Source organism: Pezoporus wallicus, unplaced genomic scaffold (assembly GCF_028554395.1).
Source record: "Pezoporus wallicus isolate ANWC-B61680 ecotype Strahan unplaced genomic scaffold, APGP_CSIRO_Pwel_v1 contig_2871, whole genome shotgun sequence".
In the NCBI taxonomy this organism is placed as follows: Eukaryota; Metazoa; Chordata; class Aves; order Psittaciformes; family Psittacidae; genus Pezoporus; species Pezoporus wallicus.
The window spans coordinates 1,328,490-1,347,334 of NW_026640775.1; the positions used below are offsets into that span (position 1 = coordinate 1,328,490).

The 18,845-nt window shown below is 50.9% G+C and overlaps 2 protein-coding genes across 2 annotated transcripts; both read right to left on the bottom strand.

Moving 5' to 3' along the window:
• Positions 1-380: 380 nt before the first annotated feature.
• On the bottom strand, positions 381-10,097 carry MCM5 (minichromosome maintenance complex component 5). Its single transcript, XM_057420624.1, has 17 exons — positions 9,963-10,097; positions 9,583-9,765; positions 8,671-8,797; positions 8,431-8,559; positions 7,822-7,994; positions 6,349-6,504; positions 6,094-6,260; positions 5,284-5,455; positions 5,009-5,120; positions 4,106-4,249; positions 3,784-3,849; positions 2,771-2,947; positions 2,554-2,666; positions 2,173-2,301; positions 1,800-1,942; positions 1,004-1,131; positions 381-708 (listed from the first exon to the last, which is right to left on the bottom strand). The coding sequence occupies exons 2-17, from the start codon at positions 9,747-9,749 to the stop codon at positions 607-609; spliced, it is 2,205 nt and encodes a 734-aa protein (XP_057276607.1). The 5' UTR covers positions 9,750-9,765; positions 9,963-10,097; the 3' UTR covers positions 381-606.
• A 2,276-nt stretch (positions 10,098-12,373) lies between these two features.
• Positions 12,374-18,640, bottom strand: HMOX1 (heme oxygenase 1). The gene is made up of 5 exons (XM_057420581.1): positions 18,471-18,640; positions 18,034-18,154; positions 15,197-15,688; positions 14,505-14,613; positions 12,374-13,106 (listed from the first exon to the last, which is right to left on the bottom strand). Exons 1-5 carry the CDS (start codon positions 18,623-18,625, stop codon positions 12,970-12,972), a joined length of 1,014 nt encoding a protein of 337 aa, XP_057276564.1. The 5' UTR covers positions 18,626-18,640; the 3' UTR covers positions 12,374-12,969.
• Positions 18,641-18,845: the final 205 nt, after the last annotated feature.

Here is an 18,845-nt window from a genome sequence, read left to right on the forward strand (position 1 = left end):
TGCTGGAGCCCTTGGAGAGAAGGGGGGATAAGCTAAAAGCAGCTCTGAAGCAGAAAACAGTAGTGCATTTCCTTCACTGCTACTGGCAGACAGGGAAGATGGCAGCAGCCTGCATGCAGTGATCCGGTAAGTGCCTCTGAACTGCTGAGGCCAACAGGGCAGCCAGCACCAACGGGATTTATGCCTTTACAGACAGATCAAACACTGAGTGAGAAATCAGTTTCTGCTTTCCAGGCTGCTGGTGCTGCCCATGAGGCTACGCCCTGCCTCAAGGGGAGTCTCCAGGGTGGGCACTGGTCAACACAGGGTGAGCAGGAAAGATGCCTTTGCAACCAAGATCCTGCACCACCTTTGAAGGTGAAAGGGAACATACCCTGAGCTACAAACAAGTTTTTATTTTAATACAAACTAAAAGCTTTTGAAGTTCAAAGAAACATCAACGTATACTGTGACAGGGGAACCCTGCCCACCCCAAACCCTGCTTCAAGTGGGACACTTTTCCTCCCCAAGGAAAAGCTTCTTCCAGGAGCCCCACGGGGCACTGTGCCTGCACTTGGGCAGGTGTCAGACACCAGCGCTTCCCTCCCCGCACGTGGGAAAGGGAGGTCACTTGATGCGGTAGAGGACTTTGCGTTGCATGCGGTGCTGGATCTCCCCCCGCCGCATCATCAGCTGCAGCACCTTGTGGATGGCGTGTTCCGGGTATTTCTGGAAAAGGAGAGAGCACGGAAAGATGATCCGGCATGGAAAGCTCACCAGCACCCACAGGATGCTGCAGCCTGCCTGAAGCCCGGCTATGCCTCCCTGGAGGGATGCAGGACCCAGCAGCACCATGTGCTGATGCTCCCTTTTCACTGTTCCACTCTGACCACAGCCAGTGTCACAAATCAAACAGGTCTGGTTTCAAGGGTAGGATCTCAGCCTTGGGGAATGGACTTCACTCCCCTGAGCAGCAGCCCGGGGTTCCCTGGTTCACAGCCCAACCGCGCAGTCTGTGGCCTACCTGCCGCATGAAGTCCTGGATGATGCTGTGCTCCGACACCTGAGAGCCGATGGCAAAGCGGCGCTTGAGCTGCTTCTCAATGCGGGACAGCATCTCTTGGTCCTCCTGTGTTGTGAAGCCTTCTGCCCCTGGAGGGAAAGGCTGTGTGAGCTCTCTGTGGCACCCAGGTGTCACTCTCAAAGCCAGGGTGTCCATATCCTGTGTCTCCCACCACACCTGCATGTTTCCAAGACCTTACAGAACCCAAGAGCAAATCCACAGTCAAAGGTGGTGAAAGCTCCAAAGACACAGATGAATGTGGACCAGACTGCTGGAGCTCTTTTCAAACCCTTTGTGCCACGCTGTCTCTCAAGGAAACGCTGCCTTCAGCCCCACAGGGAAAGATGTTGGAGGACAAACAGGCTGGGGAATCACCTGCAGCAGCAGATGATAGCCTTTGGCCCACAAGGGGCCAGACCATCCCTCCCTTGCTCATGACAGGGGGAGACCCTTGGTGTCATTTTCCATTGCGAGCCAAAGCCCCTTGGCCATGATGGTGCCTTGCTGCCACAAGCATTCATAGAATCACAGAATAACAGGTTGGAAGGGGCCTCAAGGATCACCTGGCCCAGCCTTTCTTGGGAAAAGCACAAATCGCTTTGCCTTTGCTCAAAATATAGGTCCAGCATGTGACTGCGGATGGCTGGCAGCACTCACTGCCCCTGTCCCCCCGGTCCTGGGGGTGGGAGCTCATCTCTCCTTGTCCTCAACAGCCAGGCCCAACATGTGCCTCCTGCACAGCGCATCTCCCCCTCACCTGACAGGCTGCCTGACATGGCTGCATCAAGCGTGGACACCTGGAAGAGCCTCAAGGCTTCCTCAACATCCGTCTCCGTAGCGAAGGGCTGAAGCTTCATCTTTGCCAGGGACTCAGCAATGCGCACAATGGCCTCCAGTTGCCTACAACCGAAGATGTTCCCTGCTTTCTACTGCAGCTCCAATGGGTCTCCCTCTTCCCCCTGACACCCTGCTCACCACACCCCAGGCATCGCCAGCATTGCCCTGTTCAGAGAGCTCCCCCAAACCCCAGCACCCCACTAATCCGCTTTCTGGGATACCCGAGGTGAGTCCCAGCGATACAACCCCACCCCTGAGGGTTCTGGTAGGACAAGGAGGGCAGTGTTGCTCACCGCACAGTGATGGGGATGCTGGAGCGGCGGTCGCTCTCCTGCTCGTGCTGGCGAGTGCCGTTCCGCATCAGGATGTAGCGGTACTTCAGCTTCTCCGCCGCTGCTGCTGACAGCCGAGGGCCACATTTCCTACAAGGAGGGATGGGAGCTGGAAGGCAGCAGCACCACAGAGGGTCCCCCTGTGCAGGGGGTTCCCGGGCACCCCTCACTTCCTTGATCCACACTGTGGCACTGTTGTGAGCTGCTCTTGCTTCTCTTTTCTCAAGGTAGGCATTAAATAAGGTCATGCATATAAGAGTGCTTGCAAGCATCAGCTGCACGGTTTGCTTCTCACCACTGCCTCCCACCGTGCAGCCCAGGCACTGCCAAGAAGTCACTTACATCCGACAGAAGGAGATGAGCTTCTTCAGCTTGTTCAGATCGATCTCACCCTCCACTGCCTGGGTCTGCGTGAAGGCACTCACATGTAAGGACATCACGTGCTTGGCCAGCGTCTACAAGAGCAGAAGTAGTCAGGCAGTAGGAACCGCAGTACCTCCCCCTCCCAAAAAAAGCAGTGCATCACGAGACTCAGCTGCACCCATGCAGCCTGACCCACCATGTCTCGCTCTTCATCATATACATCCTTGACGATGAAGATCATGTCAAATCGGGACAGGATGGTGGGCATAAAATCAATATTCTCCTCGCCCTTGGTCTCATCCCAGCGCCCAAAGACAGAGTTGGCAGCTGCCAGCACTGAGCAGCGGGAGTTGAGTGTGGTTGTGATTCCTGCCTGCAGGCGGAAGGAGAAATGGATGGGGTCAAGACCACAACCACCTCACAGCAGGGCTAGGCGGCTATTAAATCATAGCGAAACGTCCAAAGCAGTCTGTAAGGACTCCTCATCAATCACTTGCATTTAAATAAAACCCAATTGCTCCATAATGGCTCCTCCTTGGAGAGGGGTCAGCACAGGAACTACATCGGGCTGGACCCACACGGTCTTCTGGAGGACTGGCTTCAGCAGACACTTGAGCACTAACTAGTTTCACTTAAAACCTCATGTCAAGGGCAAGGACACCAAGACCCCACCCCACATTTGCAATGTGAGCTAGAAACTGGGTGGCCGGGACTGAGCCTCCTTGGGCAGCCTTGGTGGCAAAGCACTGGGTATGCAGGTAGCAAAGGCAAGAGGGACAGCAGTGGTGGGTGCTCTGTTACCAGGGACTCAATAGGTAAGGGGTGAAACAGAGGAACCAGGAGGGAGCAGAGGTGCTACCAAAAGAAGCTGAGCAGTAGAGACTAAGAGAAACTGTGATTTGAGAGATCAGGCACCAGCATGCCAGGCAGCCCCTGTAGAAGGGGTGGAGGAAAAGGAGGAAAAGAAGTGACTTTAGGATCTGACATCAGCAGAACTACTACATCTAGAGCAGAGGACAGGCAGAGCAGAGGGAGCTCGTTTCAGTCCTGCTGAGGCTATCTGAGAGAGACAATCCAAAGCCTACAGGTAGGGCTGAGTGGTCTCAGATCAAACAGTGACCATCAGAAACACTGCCTGGACTCTGTAATGGCAGAAGTCTGGCAAAAGATGCGTGACCGCCGCCTCTCAGAAACCCACTCACAGCTCACCTTAGCAATGGAGATGGTCTGCTGCTCCATGGCCTCGTGAATGGCCACGCGGTCATCCTCCCGCATCTTCCCATCCAAAGTGGGAGAAATGAGGTGAGGAGAAAAGAGAAGTCATTATCAGTCACCTCCACCAGGCCCCAGATACACACCCACGGATGCTGCCCCCCAAGGGGAAGCTCTGTGAGGACTTCTTCCCAAGAGTTCAGGGTGTAACCACAATTCCCTTGCAGCCCCATCCTCTGGCCTTCCCCTGCGGCTCTGGGCTCTCCCAGGAGAAGCTGTCAGCCCAAGGACTCTCCCTCACAGGCAGTGCCATGGGTACCTTGTCGAACTCATCAATGCACACCACTCCTCCATCTGCCAGCACCATGGCTCCCCCCTCCATGAAGAAATTCCTGGAGGAAGGGTCCCGGATCACCGAGGCCGTCAAACCAGCAGCGCTGCTGCCCTTCCCAGAGGTGTATACCTAGTGGCACACGGGACAAGGAAAGGGACAGCACATCAGCTGCTGTGGGACCCAGGAGCCCGCTGCTCCAGCTAGAGGACAAAGCACTCCCAGCACCACAAAATCCAGAGGAAACACAAGGATCTCCAGGAAAACCCCTCAGCACATACAGGAAGCAGACCAGCAGTGTACAGAGCCAGACTATTGCCTAGCCCCAGGCTTCGGAACAAGCAGCTGTGACGCACCGGAGGGCTTGCAGACACACAAACACAAGTATTAAGTACAGAACAGGGAGCGATTCATTGTTTGGTGGTCTGCTGTATTAGGTTTGTTTCCCTCCGGAGGCAACAATGCAGTCAGAGGCTGAGTTTAATAGAGACTACAAGAAAACACAGCTGAAAATATAATTTCATGCCTGAACTCAGCCTGGAGGTCCGTGCCTGAGATGCAGTCAACTTCATTTGTCCTGACCAGCCAGCATCTCCACTGATCAAATCTCAACAATAAACAACAGCACCAGTCACGTCTTTGGACGTCTGCAAATAGTCTGGCTCAGATCATAATGAAAGGCATCACCTGCTTCCCCTTCCCTCCTTTGTCCTGCATCCTGCACCCCATCTCTCCCAAGCCAGCACCAGAATTAACAGTTCACACCCCTGCCAGCCAGCTGTAGATGCATGGGCAAGTATCTGCTGTGACCATGGTTTGGTCTTCCATGCTATGCGAGGAGCAGAAGGAAGAAACAAGCTGCACTACAAGACGGTCTCTCAAACCACCTACCCCAATGGGTGAACACTTCTCAACAAACTTCAGCAGCTGGGACTTGGCCGTACCAGGGTCACCCAGCATCAGTAAGTTGATGTCTCCTCTGCGGGTCAGCCCATCTGGGAGCCTGGAGTGACAGGATGGGAGGAAGAGAAGGAGGAGAGATGGCAAGCCTTGATTTTGATAACCAAGCACTGCTAATAACCAAGTGCCAGAAGACCATACGAGGGCTTTGTGCCATGAATGACACCCCTGCCACCACTCTCTCCACCAGGCTGACTTCTCCTCACCTCTTGCGGGAGCCTCCAAACAAGAGGCAGGCAATGGCCTTCTTGATGTCGGTGCTGCCATAGATGGAGGGCGCAATGCTCTTGGCGATGGTCTCGTAGATGTTGGGCATGGCAGCAAGGTGACGAAGTTCCTCCTCCTCCTGAGGGGTTACCGAGCCAGCAATGCTGTGTCCTGCACACAACGTTTGTGTGATGCAACAGTGAACAAATGGATGTTCTTTAAAGTAAATTACGTTACTCCCCCCAAACACCCACTACCACCAAAACCCCTTCTTCAGATCATGCCAGTGGGGACGCCCACTACCACCAAAACCCCTTCTTGCCAGTGGGGAAGGATGGAGAGGGCAGGCATTTGCTATCCCAGCAAGGCAGGCTGTGTCCTCAGAGGCTGGTATGAAAAACCAAGGATCTGGGGCAAAGCAGCTCCGGAGGAACCAGAGGGAGAATTACAGTCAGGACAATGTTTTCAATACATAGCTCAAATTTAACCGTTGGCTGCAGCCTGGATCCTCAGGGATGGCTTAGCAGATTCCCACTAAGATCAATAAGATAAAAGCAACTTAAATACCCTGAAGGACTCAGGCTGAAGCCTCCTCATTTAATATCATTGAGAAAAAGTGATACAGGATATGACTATAGAGCATCCAGGCAACTCAAACCCTTGAATCGGCTTGAACCTTCTGCTATATAAGCATCAGAGAAGGACCCAGTTTGTGATTGCATGCAATGCATGGTGAGGGACCACTGTGTTCAGAGAGGGGGCTCTACCAGCACCACATAGACCAGATGGGCACTAAAAGCAGCCCTCACCTGATCCCTCCGTGTCCACCTGGATGCCCACCACACGGATGTAGGCACTTCGGATACCCACACCCACGTTGTCACGGCCTTTGTTCTTGCTGAGGGCAGATTTCTTGATGGAGTAGATGCCCATGATAGTGACCCTGTTCCCTGGGACAACTTTGTCACAGAGGTACCTAAGAGGAGGAAGGGGAAAGCAGAGAAGATGGTAGTGGAAGAAAGGATGGCCCCAGCGGGGTGAGGGTGCAGAGACTGCACTGGTACCTGTCACAGTAGAGCTGCAAGTGCCGGGGCATCTCCCCGTGTGGCACAGCATCCGGAGACTCCTGCAGCTTCAGCACCTGGAAGTCCACGCACTTGCACTTATCTGGCATGATGAAATATGGGTCCAGCGGGCACTTTGGGCGGCCAGCTTGCTCTCTGTGCAGAGACACCAATGAGGGGAGGCTGCTGGCACTCCACAACCACCCTATGAGCACCCCTGAAGAGGGGACAGTGGTAAAAGAGCCCAGAGCAGCCACCCCTCCAAGCGGTGTCCACCAGGTGAGAAGGACAGTCACATAAGCTGAACCAAAGGCTCACCAACCCTCTGCGCTGCCTTCAACAGCTGCCAAAAGCATGCACAACAACAAGCCAAAGACAGGCTGATACTTGTCTGAGTGCTTCCCCGGTCTCACCCCCATCCCCTGCTAGCTAAAAGCAGGGAGGAAGGTAATTCATTAATTACACAGAAGGTAACAGTATAGATTCAGCGACACAGCAGGGCATTTTTCTTTATAACCTCATGCACGAAACAAATGTTAAGTGGTTTCTGGTGAGAGAGCAATTAGCAATGTGACAAGGCTGCCATCAACCTTCCAGTCTCTTGAGACATATCTGCCTTGCTAAACTACAAACTCTTTGAGACAAAAAGAACCTCCACGTCCTGCTGCCATCTCAGTACATCACTGCTGATGCCTGACCCCATGCAGGGCTTTCAGGGAGGGTAACAGGAGATCGCAGATGCTCTTGTGCAGTCAAGGATCAGCAGCGAGGTGCTGTACAGGCCACGCACAAGAATGATCCCTATTCCAAAGGCCTCTCAAGCTACATTAGAGTTAAGGAGCAGAAAATAAATACTGGCAGGCATAAGCTTTAAGACACAACCCACCAGGACTGGGTGATGTGAGAGCAACAGCACAGCAGCAGCTCAATGCTCACGGGTCACCTGGACACCAAGAGCTATAAAGCAGGATTTGGAGGTTAGTAGCAAAGCCTTACTACAGAAGGTAACGCGAGTCCCCTGGGGAGGGGGAATGTGGAAGCAAGAGGTTTGTTTGAAAAAGGTAAGAACTTAATAGGAAGTTAGGCCAGCAGCTTAGCACAGCATTATGGGGCAGCTATAAGCAGGAATGAACCTTTAGGTACAACAGGCAAAATGCACTAAAGATAAAAAGAACTCTCTGGACAACTTGCAGCACTGGTCATGTAGTGTCACCACCAGCATGACCACAGACAGCTGCTGGAGTTAAAACTTGCCAGTTTTAACTCCAGCAACCAGTTACAGCAAATGCCACAGATACAGGCACAAGGTCAACACGAAGAGAGGAGGCAGAAAGCAGTGCAGATGCTCCTTCATTATGCATCACAGAGCTGACTCTGCAGCACACATGGGATGGAAGGGAAGCAGGAGGAAGGCATGAAGCCTTTTCCCGCCCCCACCAGCCTGCCCACATGTATCCCCACGTTGGTCCTTACGTGTTGCATTTCCTGGGGAGAGCATAGCCCTCTAGGCCCGGGCGCACCGCAATGTTGGTGATGGTGTTGCGGCAGCTGCGGCACTGGATGGCTATTCTGGTGGCCTTGGCTCTCACAGGGGTTGCCGCAATTACAATCCCAGGGATCTTCACAAGGCGGGACATCTGGTCAGACTGAAAAGGAATGTGAGAAAGCCATCACTGGAGGATGGATGGGAAATTGAAGAAGTTAAAGAAACACAGTTCTTAGCTACAATTCCTACATTTATGGGACTACAGTACCAGAACAAAATGCCTGCACGATGTCAGTCTTCTCCTCTACAGCAGTAAAGGAATGTTGCATGACTTAAGCCTGTGGATTTCAAAGCAGTACAGGCTAAGGACAAAACATTGTGCAGAACATCACTAACAGCAATAATGTCCCTGCAACAGAAGCCAGCAGTAAGTCCTTTGTAGTCACAATTAAGTTGCAGAGCATCCCTGCTTGTAAATTAGCGTACAACCAACATCCTGAACTATGTGCTCAAGTACCAAAAGCTTCCCTGCAATCACATGGCCACATAAGCAAGCCTTGCCACTCACTGCTCAGTTGGCAGCCCAGTCCCCTCACCTTCAGGCTGCGGATGCTGGCTGCATTGGCATCCGATTTCAGCATCACTTGGATGTCGTGGAGAGCTTCCTCCCCTGAAGGACGAGGACGAGTGACTTCATCTGCAACTTCTTTTGCTGCTTCTTCAAACTATAAGGGGAACAACTAGGCTGTTATAGGTGTACTACAGTGTATTATCAGGGCTGCTGTCATAATGTGACAATGTCAGCACACCAGGTTGCCCATCTCCTCCCTCCTTACCAGCTGCAGGTGCTCTGCTGGCTGCTTGTACAGATAGTCAGCAAGATCTTCATCAAAGCTGGCCAAGTCTTCCATCTCCACCTCCACCCAGTACTGACTCAGGTTATAGTGCCGTTTAAGCTCATCCCTGGAAGGCAGTAAAGATCGGCAGGGGAGAAAGCAACAGTTACCCACAGCAACCTTATGACAAGCAGGCAGCAGAGAAGGCAGGTTCTGCAGGAAGTCCTTGGTTTGGAAAGCAAACAGGAACAACCAGGAGAGTGTAGGGGGACCTGGACAAATTTTCACTAGAGTTACACGACCAGATAGGCAACTAGAAAATTTCCACACAGGATAACCTATTATACCTAAAAAATGACTTTAAAGAATGAAGTAATAGCACAGCTGGCAATAATCTCTATAAAACCCAGGGTCCATGAAATTCAGCGATGAAAGGCCTGTCTCAGCCCTTGCATGACACATCTCCATGTTCTCTCACAGTTGTGTCTCCAAACTGCATAGGCAAAGGGCTGACCAGGGCACCTTCGCAGCCTCCAACGGAGCATATGGACAGTGCTGCACTGATTTGAATGGATACAGACAACGGATACTAGACCAGCAAGCACTAGAACTGGAAGACAGACCTTGAATTTCATAGCTACGTGCAAACTTGGCAGTGCAGCTCCCTCTATTGCTATCTGTGCCACTTGCTGGCTGCCTAACAACGTGGCAGAACACCAGACCTCAGTTTTCCTATAAGGCTAAACGGGAACATTTCTTATACTGACAAAGAGTTATTTATGGTCCACGGGCAGAGAAAAGCTGACACATGCCACTGTATATGTGAGGTGCACATAGCAGGAGGGAAGTTAATAGCAGGCTGGGTGTCCGAAAAGGAGCGGCACCAAAGGAGAAAAGCGGTCAGAGCAGCACCTGTATTTGAAGGTGAAGCCCGTCCGGTCCGTGCCCACCCGGTACTGCCGCAGGAACTCCTTCAACCGCTTCTGCAGCTGCGACTTCCGAATGTGCCCCTCTTCCACAGACCCATCGGCCCCGAAACTGTCGCTGTAGTAAATGCCGGGGTCGTCAAAGCCGGACATGGCGACTGCTGCTGCCCTGAGGGGAGAGAGAGCCCACAGTCAGCACCAAATATTCCCTCCTTCTTCTCCACCTTCTCCTCCCTCCCCTCCCCGCACCAAATGCCCCAGGGGATACCCTCCTCCCGACTACACTGCCCGCTGCCCCCCGCCTCGCCACCCCTGGCACTGCCCCCCCCCCTCCCATTCCCCCCCAGATCCCGCTCCGCTCCACACCTCGCTGCTCGAGAGAAGCCGCCACCGACTTTTTCGCGGCAAAACCAACTCGCGGCGGAAACGAAAGCTCAGCCCCGCCGCTGTCGCCGCGCACTCCGATTGGCCCGCCCTCAGCGCGCCGCCGCGGATTGGACCCCGCCCGTTCTCCCGGCCCGCCCCAAGGGGAAGAGCGCGGCCTTCCTCTGCCGCTGATTGGCCGGGGCGCTCAGACCCCTGCCGGCCTGGAGCAGTTTGGCGCGAAATCTGGGAGAGAAGGGCGGGGAGAGGTGAAATGGCGGGTGGGTGCGACCATCGTGGCGGTAAGCGGAGGGGGGGAACGGGTGAAACCATTGCGGGCGGAGGGAGCACGTTGGGTGCCCCCAGGCGGCTGGTGCGGCCATGGCCAAGGGGAAGAGGGTGGAGGAAAAACTTGCTGTGTGCGGGGGGCCGCACTGTGAGGAAACCACAGAGTCACAGCCTGGTTTGGGTTGGAATGGACCTTAAAGCTTATCCAGTTCCAACCCCTTGCCATGGGCAGGGACAGCTTCCACTAGAGCAGGTTGCTCCAAGCCCCGTCCAACCTGCCCTTGAACACTACCAGGGATGGGGCAGCCACAGCTTCTCTGGGCAACCTGTGCCAGCGCCTCACCACCCTCACAGGGAAGAATTTCTTCCCTATATCTAATGTAAAACTCCCCTCTCTCAGTTTAAAGCCATTCCCCCTTGCCTGTCACTACCTGCCCTTGCAACAAGTCCCTCTCCAGATTTCTTGTAGACCCCCCCTTAGGCACTGGAAGCTGCTCTAAGGTCTCTCTGGAGCCTTCTCTTCTCCAGGTTGAACAAGCCCAGCTCTCTCAGCCTGCCTTCATAGGAGAAAGCATCTTCATGTCCCACCTCTGGACTCGCTCTAGCAGGTCTTTGTCCTTCTTTATATATTCATAAAGATCATAGGCAAGTACAAGCAAAGCATTAGTCTTTCCCTCTGAAGACTTCTTTATGCTCAGCATGGAGTCCTTCAGTGTGTGTTAGCACAATGACAGAGGTACTCAAAGCACCATACCCCTTCTGCCATGAGCAGGGAGGGGATGATGTCACTCTGAACCCAGATTTCCTAACTTCAAGGTCACAGTTGCAATCCCTTTGGTTAGTGGAGAGAAGCTGAGTGTGGCAGTGTGCATTTCTGAGCTCATGGGCATTTGCATATTTGGGATGTTTAGTTATTCAGCATGGTTGAACATAATGATTTAGTTGGGGTTGGTTAAAGGGACTGGATAGGCTGAACTTTGAGGAAGTTCTTATATTTGAATAGCTATCAGGCCACATACACCTGCTTTTCAAACACCTGACTATCTTTTTAAGGACTATTTTTTCTACCAGGGGTTTCAGATGGGCCGAAATAGAGAAGTATTAAAGGGGACTCAGAAGGAATATAGAGCCTGAGAATAAATACCTGAATCAGCTCCTCTCTCCCACTGTTTATTCTCAGCACGGCCTGCATTCTGATGCTTGCTCTCTGAGCAGATTCAGTGCTGGTCATTAAAACAGATCTTTAGGAATGTATGTCTTTGGGATTAAGGTCACAGCCAGAACAGGCAGCATCATGGAGACTGGTTGATCATGGAGGCTTTCTGGTAGAAAGAGTGGAAAGGCCTCTGAGGTGATAGATAACGGCCTTGTGGGTATCTACTGTTCCGTACATGAACTGCAACCTCTCCTGCAGTGACTCCTGTGTTAGAAGACTCTCCAAAGCACATAGGGCCTATGGCTGTAAGAGTGGCTGGCCACAAAGCCATCCATCCAGAGCTGCCTCAGCAAAAAGGGAGGGAAAAAAAGCTGTGTGCATGAGCTGCTCCAGCAGTGCTGTGTGTTTGGAGTGTCTTCAGCAATGCCATGTGTGTGTGCTGAGTCCTGGGAGGAAGTTGGGTTGGTTTATTACATAGGTGAGAGCATACGGTTGTGTGCTTGATGCGTCCCATTTAGCTGCCTCGTAGGATCAAAGCCTAAAGTGTGTTTCATTTCTGGGTGATGAAAACACACTTGCTTTTCTGATTCTTGCAAAGGCAGTCTGGGAATGGAGCCCTTAGCTGGTAGTGGTCAGGGAGATCTGCCCTGGTTGAGACTGGCTGAGGGTCCCATCACCTATTGCTTTTATTAGCTCTTACATATGCCTTCCACCCCTTAAAAATCCTTTGTACACTCACAGGCTTTTGTGCCATTTCTAGAAATAGAGAGCAGCGTGTAGGAGATACAGAAACCTGCCCCAGCTTCTAACAGGTTATTGATAGCACCAAGTGGGAGAAGAGTCAGATTCTGATAGCTCCCACTTTTATCTACTGTCATGGCTGTGGAGGCAACAGCCCCAAAAAACTTGGAGGACAAAAGACACCTCCTTTCTCCCCAGGTAAGGATTAAATAATAGGGAATACCAGGCCTGAAGAGTTTAAATTGAAGTTTATTATGTGTATAAATTACATCACCAGATAAGATAATGACAGTGTATCTTCAACAACCGCGTTCTGCTTCTCTCTTAGAAAACAAAAATGATTGGAAAAAGGAATTAACAAAAGACCTATTCGTGTCATATAAAACAGTCTATAACCCACGGGAGCCATGCGGCTCCACAGGAAAAGTGATCACAGTGTTATCTAACAGTATAAAACATAGAGCAAACATAGCTCCAGGGAGCTTCGTGTTTCTGAGGAGAGACAGATGTCAAAGCTGCATTTCTGATCCTGTAGAAGTTTTTGCAGGCACTCTGTAAAGCAACAATTCTTGGCCATTGTTTTTAGCCCTTTCTACCCTTTGCTGATAAAGTTAGTCTCTGAGAAGAGCTCACACCAAGCATGAGGGAGACTTTGCCTGAACCCCCCTTACAGCACTCTGATTCTGGGGAGAAAAAGTCTCCTAATATTAGTGGCAGAGCCAAGATCACAGTACCCGGTGAGGAAATTTCTTTCACAAAGACTGGGGAAGGTGGATTAGTTCAGGATGAGGGAAGGCACGAAGAGAAGGTGAAGCTCCTGCTCCATCACATGGCAAATAAGCCCACGGCAACTGTCATGGCTAGGAAGCCGAGCGCCAGGATCCACCGCACCAGGGGAGTGGTGGGCATCATGTCTGTGTGCCTCCTGTTTGTCCTCTCGCTTTCTTTCCCAGGTGCTGGACCTAGATCAAATAGGGAGGGAAATGAAAAGCAAGTGAGAAGAGGTTGAGGCAAGACACTGCTGGTATGCCATGCTTGCTGTACCAAGTGCTGGAGCTGCCAAGGGGAAGAGGAGGAAGCCCAGAGGTTCTGCTCTCCTGGGGTAGGTGAAGAAGGGAAGCAGCAGACCTGATGTGGAAACCACAAAGGCTCACAACTACTCTGCATGTACATGAGTACCAACTTGTCTCCTTACAGCCATATACATGTACTGCCCAGCTCCATCAAACCCCTGGTGTGTGCAGAAGATGGTCAAATACTTAAGCGAGAATTTTAAAAGGTGGTTTCTGTCCTACTTCTCACCAATTTAATTGGTTAGGCATCTAATGGCCTTAAACAGTCCTCAGCACTCCAGACATTTTTCCCAGGATGGGATACCTCATCCTATACCAAACTTTTCAGAAAAATCCTACTTTTACGAGTGTGTTGGGAAAGGAGCAGCAAAGTTTCACAGAGAACTCTTACTGCCTTTCCCAAAGAAGTTGCTTTAAGCTTCGTTGCCTAGAGATACACAGGATGAGGTTTGCTTCTCATTCTTTGCCATGGGAAAACGATGGCTCAGTCCAGCGTGCACTGAAAGATCTCTCTTTTGGTTTCAGAGTGGGTAGGTCATACGGCTTCTTTATTTGAATCACATGTTATCAGGGAAACCACTCTCCTCTGTAAACGTCTGAGCCAGCTCCTCACTCGGTAACAAGTCTGACTGTGTAAAGGCATTGCTTTGCTTGCAGCTGCTGCTCGGGCTTTGCCCAGTTTGGGACTGACCCTCACCAGGAGTGGAGCTTTCTCAGCTTTGCCAAATGGGTGGGCAGCCCCACTTCCCAGCTGGCTGCGTTTCACCATCTGGATATAACTGCAGCGCTTTCAGGAGAGTTTTCAGTGAATACTTGTAGAAGGTAGAGAAATCAGAAGAGGGAGATTTAGTCTGAAAGGACAGGCCACTGGATAGGGCTATGTGTAAAGAAATACGTTCTGTGAGCATCACAGCACCACGGCTGATCTGCTGGGTCCAAAATCGCTGCCTTTGCTCCTGTGAAGTCAAGGCTGGTTTTGACTGTGCTCAAAAGTCACCTTAAGCTCGTTAAAACCTAACAGGAGGAGAGGGCAGTTTCTTCTTGTCAAGTTCCCTTATTGACTGGTTTTCTGGAGAGCCCACATGTGTCATCCTTGTTCTGACATGTCCAGAAGCAGCTTTGCACACACAGTGCCTGTCCTTGCACTACCTATTGATGGCTGGGGAAGAGATGGGGCAAGCACCTCATGCTCCTTTCTCAGGGGCTTTTACAAACAAGAATAGAGCAAGGGAGGAGAACAAAACCACAAGGGGCGATGTTAAACCCCTGCCCTTAGCAGCGTCTTACCGTGCTCATATGATCTGTTAACGTTCCTCATGCGAAGTTCTGCCTTCAGCTGCGGAGGGTGACCATTTTCCTGGCCCTTAGATACCAGCTCCTGCAGTGCCTCAAACACCTGAGAAGAAGGAACATTGTCTCATTATGAGGCCTCCTGTTTGTCTGCCCCTTTGCCCCTTGCCCCTGCTGTAGCCACTTTAGGAGGCAGATGAAGACACAACTCAGTCCAACCCTTCTGGCACTTTTTGTATAGCACATAATCTGCCTGTGGGGTTAAGAGCATATCTTTCAAACTCCTTGTTCATTTTACAGGATCTCCCTGAAGCTTCCAGCTCCTTCCTTCTGATGGGAAGGAAAACAAGGTACCTGTGCATCTGGTCAGAATTCACAGAGGACCTGTGGATCTGTACTACAGAGGTAGGACAGATAGGTGGTGATCCCTGCTCCAAGTATAAGCCCTTAATGGCACATGAAAGAGGCTAAATTCAAACTTTAAGGGAGGGAGAACAGCTTTTCAGATACCAGTCTTTCACTAGGCTCCCAGGCTGGACAAGTGTAGCCATCCAACCCTGACTAGCTTGCTGTAATCCACAAGTTCCCGTAAGCTCCACAGCAGAAATACCAGCTTTGCCTTTCCCCTGTGGCTATTATCTTATTTCACAGAGGGTGTGGGCAGGCAGGGCTGGCTGTTTGTTACTCACTCGTATATTTAGCAAGAATGCTTTCTTGGCCTCCTCCAAGACTCTCTTCTTAGTGGCAAGATCCATCTCGAGGGCGTTCATTCGGGAGCGATAGAGCTGCTTGAACTTGGTGGCGTTGGAAACCCCATCGAAGGTGAAGAAAGCCAGCCCTTCCCCAGTGCTGGGCAGCTGGAGGGCCTTTTGGGCAATTTTCTTCAGCACTTGCCCTCCAGAGAGGTCTCCCAAGTAGCGAGTGTAGGCATGGGCCACCAGAAGCTCTGGGTGGTTCTTGCCTACGTAGTGGAGCCTCTCGACGTATTTCCGAGTAGCCTCAGGACATGGGATCTCATCCCTCCAGTTGCTGCCATAGAAGTACTCCAAGTCTTGCTCCAGGGCAGCTTTCCGGTGCAGCTCCACTGGAAAGTACACAGGGGCATAAACTGGGTTATCCTTGTTCCGTTCAATCTCTTCCTCCAGAGCAGAGTAGATGAAGTACAAGGATGCCGTAACCAGCTGAAAGAGAATGAAGAGGTGAGCTGTGGGTGTATATATATGTCTTCTTCAGGTTTTGGGGGACAAATCCTGCTAATGAAAAAGTTACTTATGAGCACACCCAGTATGAGCCATGCACGTCTGTTGCCCATGTAGAAAACAGAGTTACAAGGTGCAATTTAGCCCTTCCCCTCCTGTCTGAGGCAGCATCAGGTAAGACCTAAGTCCTTTCCAGCAGTTGTTGGTCTTACCTGCTCTTAAAAGGTAACTTAACTATCAAGTTAAAGGCAGCTTGATGTAACGGAAACAGGAGCTCTGTTAAATCATGCCTGGTCTATTCTCCTCATCCCCTTGTTCAATAGAGAGGGTATTCCCAAAGGTATATGTTCTACTGCATTGTTCAAATCTGAATGCTTTAGGATGTGGCTTCCCTTTGCATGGCCTTGTAAGAAGATGACACACCCTATTTGTTTTTCAACATACTTGTCCTGTTGGCATCCCACCATCCTGGGAACTGAGGCACCACACTCTCCTCATTCACACTTGCAAGAGGGATTGCCCCAAGGAGACCAGATAAAAGGGGGCTGGAAGCGCAGCCTGCCTCTGAAAGATGCCTTTGTGGAGGAGCACTGTCAGGCTGTGTGTTCTCCTTTCTATTTTGAAACCATTGTTATTGTTGTTTTTCCCAGCTTACGCGATGCTTTCTTCCATCTGCCAGCTTTTCCACGTGGTGTAAGACAATCTAGCTGTGTACTTTCCTGCCCCGCACATTCTGTTTTCAGGGACTGTGTTCATATTTATACCTACACCACCCTTTCCTGACCCTGGAATTCCCTATCAGCCACAAAGGGTGAAACATTAAGGTCTTGCAGTGAGTCAGGTTTGAGCAGGGGTGGGTTACATGGATGACAGAGAGAAAGCAGGTCACTCTCCCACAAAGCAATCAGTTCTGCAGTAAAAGAGTTACCGTTTCAACTTTTCCCCACTGTGACAGCAAATAGGACTTTGATAAGCACATGGGCAGTGGCTTGGCTGGATATTTGGAAACAAATATTCAGATTCTGAGTCACGTATCAGGGTAGATACATGCATGTGCCAAGACAGTAAACAAAAACAGAGGATTTTAAACAATAACCTGGTAGCCAGCTTACTGGGGAAGAAACAAACTACAGGAACATTGCCTAACAAGTGGAGAAAATATAACTTGCGTGGCTGCTTTCAGAGGCAGGTAGAGTTCTAATGGGAAACATGGCTTCGGAAAGCTGTCATTACTTTTTCAAACCCACATCACATCTCACTCCCCCGACAGCATGTAAATGTCTGCTACGAAATGGAGCTGTATTCCCGAGGGTCTGGTGTTTTCTGTTCTTGCTAGCCTGTCTCAAAGTTCACTGCCTAACCAGCGGCACATTCCTAACAGCAGGAAGTCAGCACCTTAGATTAAATTTGTGCCTGACCAAGTATCCTGAATGTGACCTGTCAGAAATAAGTCGTCTTCTTCACACTCTGGTGGATTTATTTGCCAAGGAACAATTCAAACAACAAAGTAATTAAGACACAGGTTGGATCGCTAGCTGCTACTTCCAAGACCATGCGTCACATCCTATAGCCTCCCAGGAATTTCTGGCCCACGTGTGTGCTTTGTTTTTGCCCATGGCTTTGTTATGTAGCTCAGATGCCAGGAATCACGTATCTAGCCAGGTTGTGTGCAGACTAGTATCTGCAAATGTTTTCTATTTTATCTGAGGAATAGCAACAGGCTCCTGCCTGTTAGTGTCAGACATGGCTTGCTCAAGTTCAGTCTGCCTTTGAGTTGTTACTGTTCATGAGCTCAGCTCTGGTATAACCCAAGTGACAACTGAAATATCACGAAGTCCAGTGCCAGAGATGATCCCACATCCTCACATTCTTGCCATTCCACCATTATTTCTTGCTGTGGCTGCTTAGAGGGTTGTAAATTTAATATTCTCCGTCTTTTTGGCATTTCAGCCACTCAAGTATCTGCGCACAGTCATATCTCCATTAAGTACCATTGCCAGTAATTAACATGCAGGCTTTTATGAAGAAAATCAATTGCATCAATCTCATCAACCTCTTTGTCTTTTCATCCTGCCTCAGCTTGGCTGCCCACCCTGCTATGCACCATCCCGCCCTGCCTTCTACAAGAGAGATCTCAGGGTGCTGGAGTTTGATGAAGAGCGTGTTTTGCACAGGAGATGCTGATACCAGGCAGCTGTAATACACAGGACCTCCTTCCTTGTGCCATCCTCATCCTCCCCCTTTTAGTCCCTGCACACTCCATGTGATCTAACAGTGTATTTTCCGGCAAGGAAATCCCATTCCCAAGCAATGCTGCTATAAAATACCTTAAACTCGTGGAGAGACACCTGCCCCTTCTGAAAGTTCTTCATGAACGGCGTGTTCTCTGCCTGCTCATGCACCTCCTTGGTAGCTTCCTTCAACAGTTCTGACAGGTCCTTGGACATGCTGGGGAAGAGCAGCAAAACAAACGTCAGTGCTGTTGCTCTCCTCTGGCTAAACAGATCTTAGCTCTTTGGGAGAGAAAAGAGTGGATAAGAGGATGGCAGAAATAGGAGCAGAGCATTCCCGAGAGCCACGGATGGAAACCAGCATCCCAGACACTGTCCTGAGCAAGTAAAACTTGCCAGACTCCATCCAGAGGTGAAAGCAGGAGCATGCCATTCGCTACAGAGCAGAAACAAGAACAGCACGTGTAAAAGCAAGGGAGAAACATAATACTGTTCTGGCAAAGAATTCCCTCTCCCTCCCATTCCGCTCTCACCTTTCAGAGCTGTGCATCAAGGAAGTCTCCATGTTTATCCAAGTCGTTTCACTCCTCCGTTTCCCTGCTGTTTTTTCTCGCTTGTGCCTTCCTCCTTCCTTCCCTTCTTCTCCCAGGATAGGGAAGCTCTGAGCTGGGCAGCCCAGCTCCCGCATCCAGCTTTATACTGGCAAGCCACGTGAGCAGCCAAACCACTGACCTCAGCGTGAGTACAAACTTCTTGCAACACAACTGCACTTCCCTTCCCAGCGTGGCTGGCAGCCTCCCCGCGCCTGCGATCCAAAGGGACCAGAAGGAAGTCACCTGATTCGCCTTGATAACTAAGCACAAACACAAGAGGATGTCCAGCAACTTCTCCTTCAAGGGTGCCTGGCT